Source organism: Scleropages formosus, chromosome 9 (assembly GCF_900964775.1).
Source record: "Scleropages formosus chromosome 9, fSclFor1.1, whole genome shotgun sequence".
Taxonomy (NCBI): Eukaryota; Metazoa; Chordata; class Actinopteri; order Osteoglossiformes; family Osteoglossidae; genus Scleropages; species Scleropages formosus.
Genome location: NC_041814.1, coordinates 31,815,209 through 31,835,050, shown reverse-complemented (window position 1 = coordinate 31,835,050; position 19,842 = coordinate 31,815,209). Strand labels below are relative to the sequence as shown.

Below are 19,842 nucleotides of genomic sequence, written 5' to 3'. Positions count from 1 at the left end.
CCCTTTTTAAATATAGACAGAGATTCAGCACTTCTGAGTGAGAGGGGGAGGTCATTCCACCGCAGCGGAGCCAGAACCGAGAACCTTCACACTTTACCTTTTGTACGTGGGACCACCAAGTGGGCTGAAGTAGAAGAGCAAAGCGGTCTGGTTGGGTGGGGTGTAGCAGTTGATCAAGTCTTATAAATAGCTGGGAGCAGTTCTATTGATACATTTGTAGACAATAACCAGGGTAATGAATTTGATGCGGGCAGCTATAGGAAGCCGGCGCAGAGAAACGAGTAGAGGAGATACATGGGAACGATTCGGCAAGTGAAACACAACTTGTGGAGGAGTAGGAATCCCAATCCCAATCCCAGCACTACACCCAGTTCTGCGGATTCTGAGGGAAAGACACCATCCGGAGTCATCACAGTCATCTCCGTTACAGTCTGTTGGAAAGCCAACCCGGTACCCACCCTCCCCCAAGTCTAATCCGACAGCGCCGTGTCTTGGTGAAGTAAACATCTCTCTTGCTAACAACCATAGCCGCCCCTTTTTTCAGTAAGCGTTCATTTCCCCAGTAAAGGACCTGTAAAATGTAACAAACGTGCAGCAATTATACAAAAGATCATAATGATGACAGTGACACTAAAGCGATACTGGATATAGACGCTAATGTAGCTGGTAATGACACGTTCTATGTGTATTTGAAATATTTGTCTGGAGGTTTTATTAAAATGGCTGGCTACTAGAGGAGGTACAAGAGCAGCGGTCCGTCTGCGTCCCGGTGACTCCCTCCTGCCGGCGGCGCTCCTCCCACTCCCTGTAGTACTCCTCCTTGAGGTCCTCCCTCTCCCGGCGCCGCCAGCCGCGCCACGTCACGTGGAACACGTCCACGCAGTTGCCCGAGTAGGCGTCGCGGTGCGTGGCTCGGAACACGGCCTCCCGTGCCAGTAAGCACGCCTCGGCCACGCTCAGGTCCCAGCGCAGCCCCCCGTCCAGCACGGCGTAGGCGTACGGAGAGCCCGAGCCCACGGAGAAGAGCTCCCCCTTCAGGAGGGTTCCGTCGCTGCACACGTAGCACAGGCGAGGGCCCCAGGGCGCGGCGGCACCGGTGCCAGGTGTCGAGCGTCGCTCCGCTGCGGGGTCCGATGCGCCGTTCCTCCGTTCGGTGGTCGCACGGGCCTCCCGCTCCCTGTCCGGCGCCCCTCCGCCTCTCCCTATTGGAGTCGGGTCCCCGAACGCTTGCCGGTCCTCCTGCTCTTCGCCCCCTCCGCCGTCCCAGCCGCACAGCGTCGCCGCCACGCACAGCTCCGTGCCCTTGAACGGGTGCAGCATGTTGGAGAGCAGCTTGGCGGCGCCCCCTACGCTGAGGCGCCGCCGGTTGCGCAGCTGGTACAGACGGCACTCCCGTGCCAGGATGCGCTTCCAGAGCGCGCAGTCGGCCGACGTGCCCGACGTGGTGCCCACCAGGTGCGAGTGCACGGGCAGCACCTTGTCGGAGGCGGGGCAAGCCACGAGCCCCCCGCAGCTGGAGCGGGTGTCGGCCGCGGCCACGGCGCCGCCCTGGAATGCAAACGCCAGGGTGGTGGTGCCGTGCGAATGCGGGAAGGGCAGCGGGACCGAGGAGGAGGCGGAGCAGGGCGGGGGGAGGGGCAGCGACGAGGGCGGGCAGGAGGGCGACAGCAGGCCGGGAGACAGGAAGCGCGGGCCGTGGCGCTCCTCAGGATCCGGCGCCACCTGTCCAAACCTCAGGGGGCACCGGCTCAGGTACTCCGCAAGGGGGATGTAGAGCTCGAGCAAAGGCCCCTCTCTTCTCCTCGCCCAAGCGATGCCTCCAAACCCGACACGGCCAACGAGGAAGTCCTCGGAGGAGCACCAGTGTCCCCGAGCAGGTGAGCTCCACCTCTGGTGGACGGGGTCGTCCAGGAGTCTGCAGACATCCTGCAAGGCCATCACGTCCCTGAAGACGGAGGGATGATGGATGAATGGTAGACGAAGGTAATGGATGGATGGATGGACGAGGGATGACGGACACGCGGTGGTCACTCTGCGACTGAAGGCAAGGGAGACGCTTCCTCTAAAGAGGCCGTCCACAGCGATCGAGGTCACGCCTCCAGCCCAGGGAGCTCACGCTGGCAGATCCTCCCCATCCATGTAGCGTTTTCCACGATGTGCTGTGTGTTAGTGTGTGTCAGTGGTCGGCCCGTCCTCCCGCTTTCAGTGCAGCTCCATGTTCATGCACGTGGCTCTGGGATGAAGGGCCTGATGACAGAGGATTCGCTGCTTATATACACTGCGCTGAGTGAATTGCTGCGAGGCGCGCGCACACTGTGGCTTGGGATTACGTCACCGACGCGCGCGCACGCGCGCACACACACACACACACACACACACACACACACACACACACACAGTGAACTGACCTGGCACTTCACTGGGAATGACCTGAAAAGACAGTTTTCAAAAGATTTCTATGACCTGTGTAAATCAAATGATGATTATTATAATTATATTATTATGTAGAAACCGTTGGCCAGCGTGGTGTTAATAATATGATATTTTGACATTGTCATATTAAGTCATTGATTATTTTCTTTTTATTACCTCTCTGCTTTTCGTCATTTTCTACAACCTTCCCGTTGCTGACGTGACGCCACAGTGCGCGCGCACTTGTTATTTACTGTATTTAGTACTTCGCTCCGCTCGCACGTGAAGCGGTGACGCGCCTCCCGCTGCGACTCCGCCCCCGTGCGCGCGACGCCCCGCACTCGAGGCTGCCGCCTGTGTTTGCTGTACCGTACGCGGTACGGTGAGTCGGTATTTGATACAGCAAAGCGACGCGGACAGACGAGCAGCGGAGAGCGGCGGCGGCGCACGCACGCACCTGCTGTGTGAACAGAAAGAGAAAGTAAATATGATGAAAGTTGCTGGAAGTTTCCGCTTCGTTACATACGCGGCGCTTTCTCTTCTTCTTGTCATTTTTACCGGCGTGGTAAGTTAAGTAGTGTGTGTACCTGCTGTGTGTGCGGCTTCCCGCGGCGCGGGTCTCACCGCGAGCCTCTTGCTCAGTCTGCGACAAACTTAAGTGCACATTTATCTATCTATCTATTTATTTATTTATTTAATTAATTTTTAATCAGTTATGTTGCGCTCTGAACAGTGAGGCAGGACGTCGTGTCCAGCGCCGACCGAGAACCCGGATGTTGCCGTTTTCTCACCCACCTTTGAACCTGAACGTGTCCGCTCTTCAGTCCAGCAGGAACGACTGCTTATTTCCGGCTCACACACCTCTCTCTCTCTCTCTCTCTCTCTCTCTCTCTCTCTCTCTCTCTCTCTCTCTCTCTGTGTGTGTGTGTCCGTCCCTTGGAGAGCTGCATAACGCACACATTTACACACTCGCAGCACTACATTGACTGCAACATTCAAGTTCAAGTTTATTGTCATAGGCACAAGTATCATGAAATTCTTCCTGAATGCTTCTCCACAGACTATGGACAAAAACAATGACAATGAGTAATGCTAATAACAATGACAATAAAAACGGTAACAGTAATACCATATGACTACATTTACATTTGTTTATGTAGCAGACACTTTTATCCAACACGACTTCACTTCCAACGAACTCTGTGTAGTGTTACTATCAGGCCACAGTGACTTACACTGCTAGGTACACTACTTACAATGGGTCACTCATCCATACTTCAGTGGAACACACACACACACACACACACACACACACTCTCTCTGTCACTCACACACCATGGGGGACCTGAACAGCATATCTTTGGACTGTGGGAGGAAACCAGAGCACCCGGAGGAAACCCACACAGACACAGGGAGAACAAGCAAACTCCACACACACTGAGTGGGGATCAAACCCATGTCCTCTTGCACCATCCACACACCGTGAGACAGCAGCACTACTTGCTGTGCTACCCTGACTAAACACACACCTTTATACAGAGACCATCAGAAACACAGCACTGCATCCACGGGAATGGTAGAGGAAACCCTTCCTAATGGCAGCTCTTTGGCTCATCACCATGTTGCTGGTGTGTAACTCCTGCACTCGTGCCCCCCAGGGTGACGGCAGGAATACGTCGTGCACCACACCCTCCCTGTTGCCACCCAATGGGAGCGCATCCTGGGGCGACTACGTGAAGTTCATCAACGCCCCCAGCAGGGTGATTGACGGCTATGACCTCTCGGTGCGGTACCTGTGCACGCGGCCCTGCGTGGTGGGCGTGGACGTGGTGGCTCCCTCAGAGTGGAGGTCCGGGCCCCTGGTTTTTCAGAGGACTTGGACGAGTGTCCCGGGCCCCCAGGGGGCAGCTAGGAGGCACTCGCTTCGACTGCGGTTCCCCGCCGCCATGGCCTACCAGAGGGACTTCTTCATCAGGAGCCCAATAGACACCCACGATATGATTCTGAGGGCTTGGCTGGACCACGTAGAGAGGCCGAACGGGAGTGTCGGCGGGCTGGACTCCTACCACGGGGCCCTGGTGCAAACGTTCCTGGTGCTGGAGGTCCTCCCCCCTTCCGAGCGCCCAGTCAAGCAGCATAGGACCTGCCTGTCGTGGGGGGCCGAGCTAATGTGGATCCTTAGCCGTGACAAGGGCGGCTGGTGCCCTCGCGAATCAGGTGAGATTGCAAATCTCTGTCAGGTGTGGGTTGCATTCGTCCTTTTCCTGCAAACACATGGCTAGTGTGGCAAAAAGTTAAATTAGTGTAAAATACATGTCAAGTTTAGTGCTTCCCGATGCTGTGAATCCTAGTTGAGCCCCTCAACTACAAGTGTGGCCAAAAACTGTGCTGCCCATCAGTGTTCCACAACCACAACCGGTTGTGGAACATTACTAGATAATGGTTGAGGAGCTCTGATGGATGATGATGATTCAGGAGCCCTTCTAGTCGCTGGTTGGGGAGTTCTTCTAAGATGGAGGTTGAGGAGCACTAATAGATGGTGTTGTTAAGGTTCATGTTTAAGGAGCACAACTAGTCTGTTCTTTGAGGTCATTCTGAAATCCTTTGCCCGTGCACCAAATCCTGGATGTGCCTGGTTTTTCCAGACACCATAGACCTTCTGACTTTCCCACTGGCCAGCACCGGTGAGAGGTTTGGAGCGATTCGTCAGTTTAAGCCTTTCCTCAACGAAGACCTCGAAGACATTCGTTCCCGGCTTGTGGAGGAGCCCAGGTTTGTTCCCATAATGGCAGTTCCCTCCCTGCTTGAGATCCTTTTTTCCTTGGCCAGTATCCACACCTTCCATGTTATCCTGGCCCTGCAAGGACCTCTAAAATGCAGAACAGTGAAGACAGCTGAATTTTACAGGGTCTCGAACCCGTTGTACCCTCCACTTGGGTTTGTTTGTGTCTCGCCCCAAAAGGCTTGCTCTCTCTGTGTGGATCTACCTGCTGAACTGGTGCAACAGGCAGCTGTGTGGGATCCTCCAGCATGTGAACTCAGACAACCAGTTTGACACACCCTTGGTGCTGCTTGCCAATAAAGGTGAGTGTGACCTTTAGAGGTGGGGTGTGTCTTCAGGTGCTGTGATTGAAGATCTCATGGAGGGTGGAAGCAACATGTCAGTTAGTGTCAGGGTATCTATGTCAAAAAGTTGCTCTTTACGTCCATGAGTAACTTGACTGGGTTCTAATGAACTTGTCAGGTTTGGTGGCAACATCTTCAGCTGAGAAACATTTTGAAAACTTCCTCTCTTTCTCCCTATGTTCCACTGGAAGGAAAACACACTGAAGAAAATGTGAAAAAGGATGAATTAAACCTGCTCACTGAAACCGCTGGGTTTCTATCTATCACATGATATGTGGTCCATGACTCAGTGGGTTTCTGACACCTTTATGTTCTGATGTTCTTTGCCTTTGAAGGCGACGTGATCTTCCAGGTGCGCCTGGTGTCCGGGGAAGACCGAGGCTTCCGCGCGCACACAGGCCTTGCTCTTAGGGTGTGGCACCGACTGGACTTCTTTGTGGAGGCATCCAAGGTATTTTCTCCTGTGATTTGTCTTCCTGCAAGTCCTTTTCTTCATGCACAAAGCATGAAGGTCACAAGTTCATTTCAAGGTACCGCTCCATGCAACTCTGTAGGCATGTCGTATGTTGCCATGCAATGCTCAGGTTATCTGCAGTATGTGTGAGGCGTCTCTACTAGATTACCAAAAGATTATTAATCTACCAAATATTTCTGTAATTTTATATAAATCAGGTGTCTGTTGATAACACTGAACTTTCTCATATTTGTGATGTTTCTCAATGCAGTTTTGAGACTGTGGTTCAATAATTATAAAGCATCTCTTCATGTGATGGCAAGATTGAGTTTCAGTGTGTGTGTGAAGTATCTCAACATGTGCTAGTTAATGTTTGTAAGGTACTGTATCTCCCTGCGGGGTTGACATTCGAATGTGGATGAGATATCTCTGTATGCCTTGCTGAGGTTGAGCGTGTTAATCATGTTTTCATGCAATGTTGAGACTGATCTTTAACATCGGAGAGGTTTCTCTCCTTGTAATTAGAAATTTTTCCATTCTGTATGAATAAATGGATAATGTTTTTCTCATTAATGTGGTACGTGTCACAGGTAACACTCCAGGTGATGTCCCTCGTTACAGCAGCAGAAATGGTCAGAAAGGAATACGCATATGTGTACGTTTTTATTTGTCAGATAATGCAGTATATGCTGAGTTACAACTTTCATTGTCTTCTTGTGTGATTTTTGCCCATTCCACTGTGTCAAGCTTTTTTAGCTTTTGCTTAGCACCGTCGAAGGGCTTAAACCCTCAAACCTTGCAGTGAGTATTATTCAGAGGAACATGAAACGGAACATGGTTTGTGTTTCAGGTTTCGGGGTGATGTCCACTATAATGACACAGCTGGGCATTTTGTTATTGGAGGAGGCAAGTTCATGCCAGGCTTCCAAGGTTACCTTGGGCCCATCAGATACCACCGTTTGGGTGCAGAGGAGGTATGCACAGGCAGTGCCCCAATAAGCAGGCCTTGTATTGTGGAAGATTACACTGTAGGTGTGAACTGTTCATTTTTCTTGGGCGTATTTTGGAAAATTTTATATTTCATTGAGAAAACATTGTATTTTTTAGTTTCCTTTTGTGTCTTAATTGGTTGATGGGGAAACCAGTATGAATATCTGCTTCCTGAATGGATTTTATATATGTTAATGCTTGAAAACCTGCAAATGTTGCTTAACTAAAGCAGTTTTGCATGAAGCAGTGGGCCAGAATTACTCCAGTTATGGGAGAGCCAGGTCAACAGCTACAGGGAATGTTTAGTTGCAGTCATTGCAGCTAAAGGTGATGAAACCAGTTACTGACTATGAAGGGGCAATCACTTTTTTGCACTTACACTTTTATATTTTGCATTATCTACCGCACAGAACTGGCATAAAAAAACTATACTAGTGTTACCTTTTTCTTTTAGGCTCCGTTCATGTACTACTAGTACTGAAAAAATGATCTGGTCAAATTTAATGTGAAAAAGCCGTGAAAATAGAGGCAATTAGAAAGGGGAGAATTCTTTTTCACAGAACTGTAACTATTGTTAGAATGCTGGGGTGGTTATTTATGACAAGGCATAATGTAACGTTTATGATTTAGTTCTGTGATATAACTGAGAGCAACATACATAGCGTACAGTATGTCTTCATACTGCTTTTTCAGTGAAGTAGTTCACCCCCTTGTTCACCTGTGCGGCTCTTCTTGGAAGCTGCACAAACCACCCCTTTTTAATGCACTACCTTGTGCTGGTCATGTGAAACAAGCAAACTTGGGTATCACTGCAGCTGATTATAACCTGCTGTCTGTTCTTCAGATCGTGAACCCTCTGTCACCTGTGAGCGCCGCCTTGGCGTTAGATCAGACTCATCGAACCTGCGAGGAGATCAGAGCAGCCGTTGGAGATTTCCTGCAGGCTCTGGGTGACACTAAGGAAGATCATCGTGAGTTGGTGGTTTTCTCCAAATGAATCCACGCATGGACCACGCTGAACTCCTGTACGCATACGGTCATGGCAGTTGGTCTCTCCTTTAGGCACGAGCAGGTCATTCCATGCAGATCTGAGACTGAGGTACGGGAGGAAGACCTGTAAGGCCCCATCCATTGAACCAGGACCTCTGCATCATTGCCTTCAGCAGATGCTCAAGGATGTTGACCAGAACTTGATGGCAGGTACCTTGTCCATATAGACAGTGTCTCCAAACAGTTAGTCTCTCCATGCAGTAACCCTGTCCATACAGGCAGCCTTTCCTTAAAGGTACCATTCACTGTGGTACCCTCGAAAACAGAGGTGCCTTTCTCAAGTACTTTAACCACAGAGGCCTGTTCTTAACCCGGTAGGTTCCTGGGACAGAAATGTCATGCAGGACTTTGGGAGGTGGCTCTTTGAAGATGTTCAGGATAGACTGTCTTGGGGGTCAGTGGCCACCGTGACACCCGTCCTTCAGTTGTCCAGCTGTCTGGGACACTCCCAGGCATCCCTTCTTCTGGCTGCTGTTTACCTGGCTGGATTTGGAGTCCCCGTGGACACCCTGCAGGTACTGTCTGCACAACCTTTGTCTGACCTTTGACCTTAGTGAGTCTCACTGTGGCCTCGTCAGCAATACTGAGTCCTTATGCCCACGTCCCAGGGTCATGTGTACAGTCTGATGGGCGCTCAGGCAGACCACCGCTTGGCACTCATGCATCTCGGGTACAAACATGCTCTGGGAATCGATGGCTTCCCCCAAGATCACGACATGGCCTATGGTTACTACAGCAACTTGGGAAAGCAGAGCTGTGCTGATCGATGGCAGACGCAGGCGACTGAAGTGAGTGCTTGATTGTGTGTCAAAATCTAGTGATGAACTTCCCAGATAAGTGTTTGCACTCCTGTGCCAAGTGTTGCGGAACTCCTGGAGTGTGTTTACACTCAGAGATATACAGTGCTGATGTGCCGTTCTGGGAACGTGCCGACAGCGACATTGACGTAGACGTCCTCTTCCCAAGCAATACATCACAGAGCACATCCTGCTCGCGGACGAGGCGGGTCTCAGGGCTCATGCTGATGATAGAGATGACATCTTCCATTTCATCAAGTTTCAAGCTGAAAGAGGAGACCTCGAGTCACAGGTAATTCTTTCTGTTTCTGCCAGCAAAGGCTGTCATTGGGATTCAGCAAAGAGTGCTTGTGCAGACCTGCCCTTTTGCTCCCATGCAGAAAGCGTTGGCCAGAATGCTCTTCTGGGGAGAGCAAGGAGTGCCGAAGGACATGAAGGCCGCTTTGCGGTGGTACGCACGGAGCGCCATGAGGTTGACCGATGCTCGTGCCATGTATGATTACTCCATCTTACTGCTGAAGGTACACTTACGTTTGCCTTCATTTATTCTTTCCAAAGCAAAGTACAACTCTTAAGTAGAGAGAAGGGCATCAGCAACAGACAGAGAACTTTAGACAAAGACACAGGTTTATCAAAGTACAGCCATTGTCTGGTGCGTTCTGCAGGTGCGGCCTATAGAAGTGATGTTCAAATAGCAAATATGTTGGTAATCATAGCAGATGTTGTTGGACCCATTTATATAGCTGAGGAGATCGGGAGAGAAGTGGCTCTGAAAGAGATGGGTTTGAGACATTTCTTCAATGCTGGGAAGGATTCAGCAGCTCTGAAAGACACTGGGAGCTCATTCCGCTTCATCAGGGACAAAAGTGAGAAACTGCACACTTTTGATTTTGGACACTCGCCAATGAGATCATCAAGCGGCCAGAGGTGGAGGAGCGCAGCGCTCCTGTGATGCTCTTATAAGCCATAATCAGAGCAGCTACAAGAACCTAGTGGGGGAGATGAGGAAGGGAGAAACATGGGAACATTTTGGCAGATCAAACACGGCTCATACCGCAGTATTTTACATAGATCTTTGAATAGACTTTGTGACAGAGGATAAAAGCTGCGGTGGTGCAGGGGACACGTCACCATGACCTGGACCAGGATCCACATAGAGTGTTGTGAGGTACAGGTGGGTTTTCTGAATGTTGAAGAGGTCTTCTTTGTGATGGGATTATGGCTTCAATGTGTTGGGAGAAGCAGCTTCCAAGCTTTTCATGTGGATTGTGATAACATGGATTACGGAGTTTCCCAGTGTGAAGGAGATCTGCATGCAGGAGAGACCTTCTTTTCTTGATCTTATTGCTGAAGGTACACCACCTGCAATTAGTCCATCTTAATTCTGAAGATAGGCTCTGACTGCATCTATCCCTGTGACTGTGCCTTAGGGCCAAGGTGTGAAGAAGAACACCACTTTGGGGCGTGAGCTGATGGAAAAGGCTGCGTCCATGGTAAGTATGTGTCTGTGCGTGTATGTTTACAAGGAGAAGAAGGGTCTCCGTAGTGTGTGTGGTTGTGTACTTGGCTACAGTCATTTCATTGGCTGAGATTTCCCATCTTTGTGTTGGTGGACTTGTGCACCTATGTGCATGTGCTCCTCAGGGTTTGCCCGAAGCTATCAATGGAATGGGATGGTATTACAGCACCTTCATGGCGGACACAGAGACAGCCGTGAGGTACTTTGAGAGAGCCGCCCAGAATGGGAGTCGGGATGCGGTCTACAACCTCGGCCTCTTCTACCTCAGTGGCAGCTACCCAGGAAAACCAGGGAAGAACCAGGTAGAGCTTGACCAGAATGTGTAGCATGTTGGACGCATGGTGTCTTCAAGTCTCCAGAATTTTTGTTGTATTTGCAAGAAGAGAAAACATCTGACAATGTCTGTAACACATCTTCAGCAGGTGTGTTTCTCTGTTGTCTGCAGTCTATGGCGTTTGAGCATTTCCTGAACGCATCCCTGAAAGGACACGCCGATGCGTCCGTGGAGGCGGCCTGGTACTACGCTACGGGAATCCTGCAGAGTGTCGACCGGGCTCCGGAGAAAGCCGTCGTGTAAGACATCTGTCTCTCTTGGGGTCTTTTGTTGCCTGGTTTGCAAGTCGAGGAATGGCAAATGGTAGGAGGGGCGCTGCTCACATACACAACGGTGAGGATTCATACACCTTCTGTGGAATTCTGGGTGTCATTTGAGGTCAACAACTTAGCGTTTGAGTGCTCGTCGAGAAATGTTCACCTTGGCTGGAGTTTGACAGGCCACCTGGAGGAGTCACGTGGGTCTCCTCCTCTCCTCCAGCTTGTTAAAGAGGATCTGTGAGCAGAACGGCTACCTGGGCTCCATCCTCAGGAAAGGACTCAACGCTTACCTCCGGGGGTCTCGGTGAGTGAAGCACGGTGTGTTTCTTGAACCGCTGTTCTGAAAAGGTGTTCACAAACTGGGAGCAATAAGCTGTGTCATGCATTTTAGTGACTAGGCCACCTGAAACAAAAAGGTTTGTAACTTTACTAGGTTTCATTAGACAGTCCAAAGAGTCTCTTCCTCTTTATTTTTCTGCTCATGCAGTATTTCTGTGTTTCCTTTTCTTTGCCTGAAGAGAAAAGGCACTCCTGAGTTACCTGCTAGCAGCTGAGACGGGACTGGACTCGGCCCAGAGCAATGCAGCCCACCTGTGTGAGGTAGCAGCTCCAGTGACTGACATCTTCTCAATGGGACCAAATGGACAAGGTTTAATCGCTCTCATGTAGACTGGTCCTTCAGTGACCCAAGTCCATCTAGAGCCCCTCAATGCCTCTGAGCTCCTAGGATCAGCTTTATTGTAGGACGAAGGTCTTTTAGCTCTTCTGCTTGGTCAGCCCCAACTTAGTGGGACAGTGTCATCCTCATGGTGTTGCGAAGATGTGTGTGTGTGTGTGTGTGTGTGTGTGTGTATGTGTATATATATATATATATATATATATATATATATATATATATATATATATATATATAAATTTAATGGCATTTTCTTGTCATCCAGTTTCTAAAAATTCTGGATGGAACAGAGCAAATGCAACCTACTTTTACCCTCTGGGCTGATAAATGGCAGTAAAGAGCACCCAAACAGAACAAGACTGTAGGACCGCCTTAGTTCGACTGGCTTCCACACTGTTTACAGCTCGTTTCTGGTGTTCCTGACTGTCAGTGATCACTAACAGCACAAGCAATGTTACATGTGTTTATGGCATGAATTGGTCAACTATTAGTTCCTGGAGGCAACACTTTTTAGTATATGTGATATTAAAATTTAAACTAATTTAAAATGACTGAAAATAAAAAAGTTTATAAATACTTTCAAAGTATTACTTATTTTTCAGAGCTGTATAAATCATTTCTACGCAGCCTAACAGTGAATAAATGAAGGGAAGTCTATTGATTATCGATAGTGTCTTGGTAATAAAAGTGATTTTGGAGTTATGAATAGATGTCCAGTCCCAGCTGAAGTCAGTGCTCTGCTAAACACACTGTACTGGCCACCTGCCAACTAAGAGTGCAGAGAGTCATTGTGTGTATTCTGGGAATTGTTGATTGGTTCAGTACGAGTGTATATAGTCTCAACTGTCTGTCTGCACCAGGAGCTGGGAGACAGCCAAGGATACGGCTGCGCGTGGCGCTACTACAACCACTCCACCTACAACTACTCTCCTCACTCTTCTGGTGAGTCTCTGCCCGTCTCCTTCACACCTTTACCACTGAGGTGTGCAGTAGCAGTAGCGCCCCTCCATCACTCTCATATGTTCCAGTTCCATTTCCTCTAAATGAGTTCAGCTCAGGGCTCTGCACTATTGGTGGAATACTAGAATTCAAAGAACAAAATTCACCGTGTCCTTGTTTATCGTTCCTGCTTGTCTCCACCTCTCGCCCTGCCTTCCCCTGTACTGCAGTCTTCTTGAAGGTGGGAGACTTCTACTACTACGGCCAACATAATCAGACCCAGAACATTAGCCTGGCAATGTGGATGTATGCCAGGGCAGCCTTTGCAGGTAGCCCCCAGGTGAGTCATCTCTTATGATGAGTACTAGCCCTTAAGAGTGTCTGCCTGTCAAGGCCCAGTGGTGTGCCCCACATCAGTTATCTCTGCAGACCAGAAGCAGCCACGGGGTCAGCGCTTGCTCTGATACCCCCCTGTGGTGATGCTGCTAATGCCAGCGTTACTTCTCTGCTTGCTGAACGATCTTGGGTTTTAATGTTACCCCACTTGTGTCGGGTGACTTTTCCTCTCCCTTCAAGGGAATATTCAACCTGGCAGTAATGTTTGAAGCAGGACACGATATTCCTCAGAAGGTGCAAGAAAAGTTCAGGATTACCAAGCAGGACCAGCTGGACAGGAGTGCGGTTCTGGAGAAACTCTATCAAAGGTAATGAACCCACTGTAATACGCAATATGATTATTTACTGAATATAGGGTCTTGGCTGAAGGGGATGCAGTGGCGCAGTGGGTTTGGCCAGGTCCTGTTCTCTGGTGGGTCTAGGGTTCTAGTCCTGCTTGGGGTGCCTTGTGGCGGACTGGCATCCCATCCTGGGTGTGTCCCCTCCCCCTCTGGCCTTGCACCCTGTGTTGTCGGGTTAGGCTCGGGTTTGCTGTGACCCTGCTCGGGACAAGTGATTTTAGACTGTGGGTGTCGGTCTTGGCTTTTTTTTTTTCTTTTCTCCCTTCTCTCCCCTTTTTTTGTCATTTCCTCAAAGTGCTGAAGAAGTTTGCAGTTCTTTTTTTGTGCATTTCATTAAAGTGAGATTTTCACTAATTGCCACTTAATAGCTGCTCTGATTATTTGTTTCATTGGCTGGGATCCCATGGACTGGAAAAGAGTAATTATTAAAACAGCATCTACAAAGTTAATATACACAAACAGTATTAATTCCAGCTTTCTGAAAGGACCATTAAAGTTGCAGATTAGTAGAAGTTATATATTTTCCATTAGGTGCAAAAAATGTAATGTAACACCTGTATTTGTTTCAAAGATGGTATTTTTTTAATAGTGGTTCAGTATGTAACCAGCTACATAGTAGCATCAGCTGTGTTTGATGCCTCATATTCCAGGGTGATGTTTTCTTGTGCTGTTCAAGAAGGGAAAAAATGTGGAAAGAAAAGCTGCAAAATTAGTCATGGCATGTAAGAAACAGCCGTCTTGGCTGTATGGTCTCGCTGGACTACGGGTTTGAGGTACAACTGGCTGTGAACTGGCACTGGCTGGACTTAATGGGTGAATCTGCAATTCACCAAACCAGGTAAACACAGTGAACCCTGTCAAAGATCAATGCTGGATAGACGGTGTGAGGACAGGGATGGAAGGGAAAGCTCTGTTGTGCTACAGGAACGTAGAGAAAGCACTGCAACAAAAACCACTGAAACTGCTCTCAAACACCATTTTTTTACAGTGATTCTGTCGAAGGTCTGTACCTGAGGAGATGTGACCCTTAGTTCAGGGGATTGGGGCCCCACCGGTGTAAACACCCTGAAAGTTTTCCTGTGGTCAGAATTGTCACTTTGATATTTTATTTGATGCTTGGCTTGGATACATCTCTGACCATTGGATGGTCTTGCATAATGTGGGACATCTGTTAGTGTAGTGGTTAGCGTTACTGCCTTTGAATCCAAAGGTTGCAGGTTTGATCCCCATCTCTGGCTGTAGTACCCTTGAGGAAGGTACTTACCCTCAGTTGCGCCAGTAAAATTATCTAGCTGTGTAAATGGATAAATAATTGTAAGTTGCTTTGGAGGAAAGTGTCAGAGAAATGAATAAATGGGTTGTTCTGTAAAGAGTAAATTGGGTGTGTGTTTTTTTTTTTTGGGGGGGGGGGCTGAGCAAAGTGCGTATAAAAATAAATATTAAATATTTTGTTCAGTCCCTTACTGTACACTGTCCATGTCCACTCCATGTGATTGCTCTGTAAACTCAGGCCGACACCAGCCATGGAGGGCACGTCTAGGAGTGAACCCATCTGTTGTGTTTCTGTGCATGTGAACCTGTACTGTTTCTGCAGGACCAGTTCCAGGTTGTTTCATGGTCCAACAGCAGTGGCTGAATGCTTTCGATGTCGCTCTTGTCTTAGCTGCAGGAGGCTCGAACCTGAGGAGGACTTGTCTCCCTGTTCACTAGCGCTCCTCACCATCCAGCTGAGGTCAGCCTGCTGGAGCTTAACTCACAGCTCCACAAAGTCTCTACTGGTAAGACCATCATCTCTTACAGCACCATTTATCACATGTCCCAGTGACAGCGCTCAAAGGCCAATGGGTGGTGTAGGAGTTGGGATTGAATCCCACCACCTGCTGTAGCACCTTTCACCAGGATACTTATATTGAGCTGATACAGTGAAAAATACCCTGCCATATGAATATGGAAGTCACTGTAGCTTAACATGGCTATGGAGAAAAGTGTGTAAAACAATGTTGAGTACAGTCCACCTGTGGAACAATGGATTTTGGAACAACACATGATGGCCAAAAAAAAAAAAATATGTATTTTGAGGGGAAAAAAAAACACACACACACACACACAAAATATGCATTAAAAACAATGAAAGTTGTATAAATTTGTGCTCAAACATACCTTCCTACTTAACCTGTGTGTAGACAAACTTGCAAAATGCACCTTCAGAAGAGCCACATGTGTAGACCTATCACAGCTCGCGTTACATATCAGCCAATCAGAACAAGCCTCACACGTGAGCCACTCAGTGCCCTCATGTGCACAGGGCCCAGTGGTTATTTACCTACTGAAATCAAGTGAAATCACATCCGTGTGCTGATGCTCCTGTATCAGACCAATGTTCTCTGTGCCTCTCAGGTCTGTGTTATTGGCGTTGCTGCGGTCGTAGCCTTGCTCATCATCTTGACAGAGTGCTCCCCCCTCCGAGTCAACACAGGTACGTGAGGGCGACCCGCTGCCTGCAATGGTGCTTGCTGTGTTGCACACACAGATGGTTTTGAGGGGGATGTTGGTATTCGCTCCCGGATTCGTCTCGCAGCCTCAGGAAGAGGCCTTGTCCCCCCTGTCCCTAGTAAACGTTGTCATTTACACTGTCACCTGACAGCCACCACACCCTGTCCCTTAGAGCATGGCTAGGGGGCTTTTGGAGAGGTGAAGTCAGTCGTGTTTAAACACCTCCTTTGGTGCGGAACAAACCATTTCCACCCAGAAAGGGCCAGCAGGTCACCCAGGTTTGAATCCCACCATCTACTGCAGTACCCTTGCTGTATGAAGGGGTAGAACAGTGTAAGTAGTTCTAGGTGCAAAAGTAACACTGTAAGGAAAGTTGACTGAAGGAACACATTCAGAAGAAGCTGCTTTCATGTCACACCACAGTTCTGTTTAGAGTCAATACTCAGGTACATCTGTTCATTTAGCTGCTGCTGCTTCTCCAAATTTTATTTTATTATTTACCCATTTGTAGCACTGGAGCAAATTTAGGGCAAGTATCTTGCTTAAATATATTACAGCTGGAGGTGAGAATCAAACCAGCAACTTTAGGGTCCAAAGGCAGCAGTTCTAACCACTACGCTATCAGTTTTACTGCATGGAAATAGGAATTATATATTGTTATGTTATGTAGTGCTGGACTCCAGGTCTGGAACACATGTCCAGCTGATGGCTGCTCACTCCTAAGGACTTGAGCAGTGAGAAACCACACACCTCACTCGGAGTGTAAAATCAGGAGTGTGCAGATTATCATGGTGCTGTTTCTGAGGTTGCCTGAGGGTGGCGCTGTTGCCTAACAGATTATGTCCTTGCTGGTGGATGCTGGAGAGCTACTTACGCTGCACAGTTGTCACATGAACATGTTATTTGTGTTGCCACAGCAGCTACTGGGCACCATGGAGACAACAGGAGTAGCACTGATTCTGTGAACCGTGCCTGGGCTCAGGGGGCAGGGACACCGGCTGCCGCTCAAGAGGTGACCAATGGCAATGGTTGGATGGGCGTGGCCATGTGGAGTGTGCACGAGCGTGATGTGCAGCGAGTCGCCGACTGGGCCTGGTCCGTTTTGGGGACCTGTCTGTGTGCCATGGGGTCCATCCTGCTCTCGCAAATGTTGTGACAATAAACCAGGGGGGTTGGGGGATCCAGCAGGAGAAGGGGGTGGAGAAAAGAACTGGCTTACATTTTTCCTGACTTTATGTAAACCACTTCCGAAGTTCACACCGTTCGGCAGGAGAAGTAAAATTGAGAAGTCCTTTGGCGTGTGTGAGAATGAGTGCAGGAAATTTATACGTATACAAATTTATAAATTAATAGTAATCAATACACCCCCAAGCCATAACTACTTGTCCTAATGCAGGACAAGGTGCTCTAAAGTCTGTATCAGAAGCATAGGGTGTGGGGCAGGGTACGACCTGAAGGCGACACCAGTCCGTCATGGGGGAACTATATACGCGCGCACACATACACCATACAGATTATACGTATAATGTATTTACTGTATAATACTGCACTGCATGTTGTTATAGTAATATGTTTAAATAACACCAGCTGTTAATATGTGATCATAGCATAATTTTTAAGATTGTGCTCCATGGACACCTGTTGTGTTTTTAACAAACTCCCTTTATGGATATTTATAGTACAGTAGTGCCATAAGGGGTTCCTCCAGTGGTGGGGTAATAAGTGTGAGCATGTGACACTTCATAAATGCTCACATAATCTGGTATTGGTCATTCTCTTATTTCCCCTCCTTTCTCTGACTTCTGCCTTCCTTCCAACTGTTTCTAATGATGGGTGGTGAAATACTGTACTGTATTACTGTCAGCATGTAGTAAACACAGACCACTGCACACCAAACACTACCATATGTGTTCCAAATAAAAAAATGTATTTCTGGCATTATCATTTATGATTAAAAAAAATATAAATTCCATGTCTTCTCCATTGGCACAGGCAGAAAATCTCTTTACGTTGTTTTATACTCTTTTCAACTGCAGTTCAGCTGGTAATTTTTTTTAACCACTCTAGTGAAGTCATTATTAAATAATTTTATACCTAATTGAATGTTCTTGGTTTTATTGATGGAAACCTGCATGAGTTGTCAGGATATCTTAACTTCAAAGGTAAATAATAATATTTGGATAATGGGCCAATGGGAAAATGTTAAACTGACATTAAACAGTGTAAAATAAATTACTTATATAGTTTATTTTAGATATGAATATACTGTATCATTTCATGACTCTGCATGTCCATGAATGAATGCATATATGCAGACTGTATTTAACAATAATGATGTAATTGTGAAATATGAAGGGAAGGCAATGCAAAATACCATATTCTGAAGTGTTGTATAAATGCAGGAAAAGTATACAGTACTATATAATATAGTAGAATATGCTCAAAATACATTTTTCCAGTGGTACGTTATCAAATAAACATTTATCACTGTTACTTGTATAACATGACACATTTTCTTTTATTGGCACCAGGTAGACTAACAGTGACAGGGTGCAGCACATTTTCTGGTCAAGTCATAAAGAGTAATACATTTACATTTATTCATTTAGCAGACACTTTTCTTCAAAGTGACGTACATCTCGTAATAATGCATTTCACAGTCATGTTACTGCAATGAGTAGCTACAGTTGACGCTGAACCGCCGCAGGACTTTGTGTTTTCATACATCTGTTTATGGATGAACTATTCCTTATATTTAAATGCTTCTAAAATATACAGAAGTACAAATACTTACGAAAGATGTTAAAATGTACCGTCTCAGTGCAAAGTATTTTGGCGAGTCCACCTGACACTCTGGTCTGTAGACAATGTACATTTTATTGCTAAACGCCTGATCAGGGAGTAGAGCTAGAACAGAGTGTGTGGAACGGAAAGCAGACAAAATGCACACAAATTACATAGGAAAGATGAGTGATTTAACTACTTCCGGGGTTAAGGGTAAGACGCAGAAGGCACGTTCACTCTTTGAGGAAGAACTCAAGTTTGACAGCTGAACTTGTGTACATGGTAAAACTGAACCGTTACAGAAGAACGGAGGAAACATTATATGCAAATAAAAAACAGGATCGTGTTGGAAAATGAGCAGTTGTATACATAACAAGCACTTGTTGGTTGTGCAGAAGTATCACTCCTTGCTCTCTCATCACACAACTCACTGAATGCCTTTATTACCACATTATTACCATGTGGCAAACAAGTTGATCAGCACTGCACCACCTGAGTAGGTTGACAAAAGCGTTTTCTCCACAGCTTTGCTCCTTTTCCACTCGGGCAGCGTCTTACCCCTGAATGGTGCGTGAAATCAGCAGATGTGGTCATCAAGCAGTTAATGTCGGAAGAAGCTGCTGGGAATCCTGGAGCGAGAGAGGGAATCGGAGGAAGTGTCACACTAAGGATGGTATGACTCTGCGGTTACATGTTGTATTGTGAGATGAGCTCATGGCAACCTGAAGAGCATCTGCTCATTAAAGCAGCGCATGCTGCCATTGGGAGAACGGGAGGCACTGCGTTCTGTGCTCAGCGTCCTGCCGGGGGGTGGAGTTTCCCTCTGGGCCCCAAAGAATAGCCCAGGTAGTACGTCTTGCTCTCTGGGAGTTTGTAATAGCTGATTGATTAACTTGTAGCGTCACGCTTCCCAATAAAGTCACCAGGAATGTTGCAACTGCACCGCATCTGCGTGGCTTTGGTCGCTCTAGGAGAAGGATGCTGAGTGCAGGAGAGGCTGCTGAAGAAGAGGATGGAAGTATAGGAATGAAAAGGAATGAGGCCTTTCATGGTTCAGAATTTTTCAGCAATGGATACAGTTATAGTCGAAAGGCAAAATGATCTGCGTGCTTCCAGTAATTTCCCTTTCTTTGTTCCGACAACTTGTAAATGTTCCGAACGCGTTCTACATCTCATCCAGAGGCTCCCGAGTTTGTCCGTAGCAACCATGTGACACGAACCTGGACCATCCAGGCCTTGGGTTTAGGGTAGAACCGAGGAATTGCGTGGGG

At 47.7% G+C, this 19,842-nt stretch overlaps 2 protein-coding genes across 4 annotated transcripts; one reads left to right on the top strand and one right to left on the bottom strand.

The window, feature by feature from the left end:
• Window positions 1–271: 271 nt before the first annotated feature.
• psmb11b (proteasome 20S subunit beta 11b) lies at window positions 272–3,254 on the bottom strand. Of its 3 annotated transcripts, XM_029255078.1 has the most exons (3): window positions 2,590–2,632; window positions 2,409–2,430; window positions 272–2,247 (listed from the first exon to the last, which is right to left on the bottom strand). In XM_029255078.1, the coding sequence occupies exon 3, from the start codon at window positions 1,936–1,938 to the stop codon at window positions 715–717; it is 1,224 nt and encodes a 407-aa protein (XP_029110911.1). In that variant the 5' UTR covers window positions 1,939–2,247; window positions 2,409–2,430; window positions 2,590–2,632; the 3' UTR covers window positions 272–714. The 3 variants fall into 3 exon arrangements, with proteins under 3 accessions (XP_029110911.1, XP_018588597.2, XP_029110910.1); XM_018733081.2 differs by lacking the exons at window positions 2,409–2,430; window positions 2,590–2,632 and adding an exon at window positions 3,208–3,254; XM_029255077.1 differs by lacking the exon at window positions 2,409–2,430.
• LOC108922729 (protein sel-1 homolog 3) lies at window positions 2,746–17,822 on the top strand. Its single transcript, XM_029254524.1, has 25 exons — window positions 2,746–2,977; window positions 4,071–4,629; window positions 5,058–5,184; window positions 5,375–5,496; window positions 5,874–5,989; window positions 6,123–6,132; window positions 6,518–6,647; window positions 6,843–6,966; window positions 7,827–7,953; window positions 8,045–8,182; window positions 8,351–8,547; window positions 8,641–8,820; window positions 8,999–9,121; window positions 9,210–9,350; window positions 10,260–10,322; window positions 10,474–10,650; window positions 10,794–10,921; window positions 11,163–11,246; window positions 11,461–11,542; window positions 12,479–12,560; window positions 12,788–12,897; window positions 13,134–13,261; window positions 14,958–15,072; window positions 15,692–15,770; window positions 16,705–17,822. The coding sequence occupies exons 1-25, from the start codon at window positions 2,900–2,902 to the stop codon at window positions 16,941–16,943; spliced, it is 3,459 nt and encodes a 1,152-aa protein (XP_029110357.1). The 5' UTR covers window positions 2,746–2,899; the 3' UTR covers window positions 16,944–17,822.
• The last annotated feature ends 2,020 nt before the right edge of the window (window positions 17,823–19,842 follow it).

Excerpts from the sequence above, each read along its gene's own strand:
- psmb11b (XM_018733081.2), bottom strand. The coding sequence starts at position 1,938 with ATGGCCTTGCAGGATGTCTGCAGACTCCTGGACGACCCCGTCCACCAG.
- LOC108922729 (XM_029254524.1), top strand. The coding sequence starts at position 2,900 with ATGATGAAAGTTGCTGGAAGTTTCCGCTTCGTTACATACGCGGCGCTT. Across the intron at positions 5,185-5,374 it reads CGGCTTGTGGAGGAGCCCAG|GCTTGCTCTCTCTGTGTGGA; the intron begins GTTTGTTCCCAT and ends TCGCCCCAAAAG. Across the intron at positions 12,561-12,787 it reads CTACTCTCCTCACTCTTCTG|TCTTCTTGAAGGTGGGAGAC; the intron begins GTGAGTCTCTGC and ends CCTGTACTGCAG.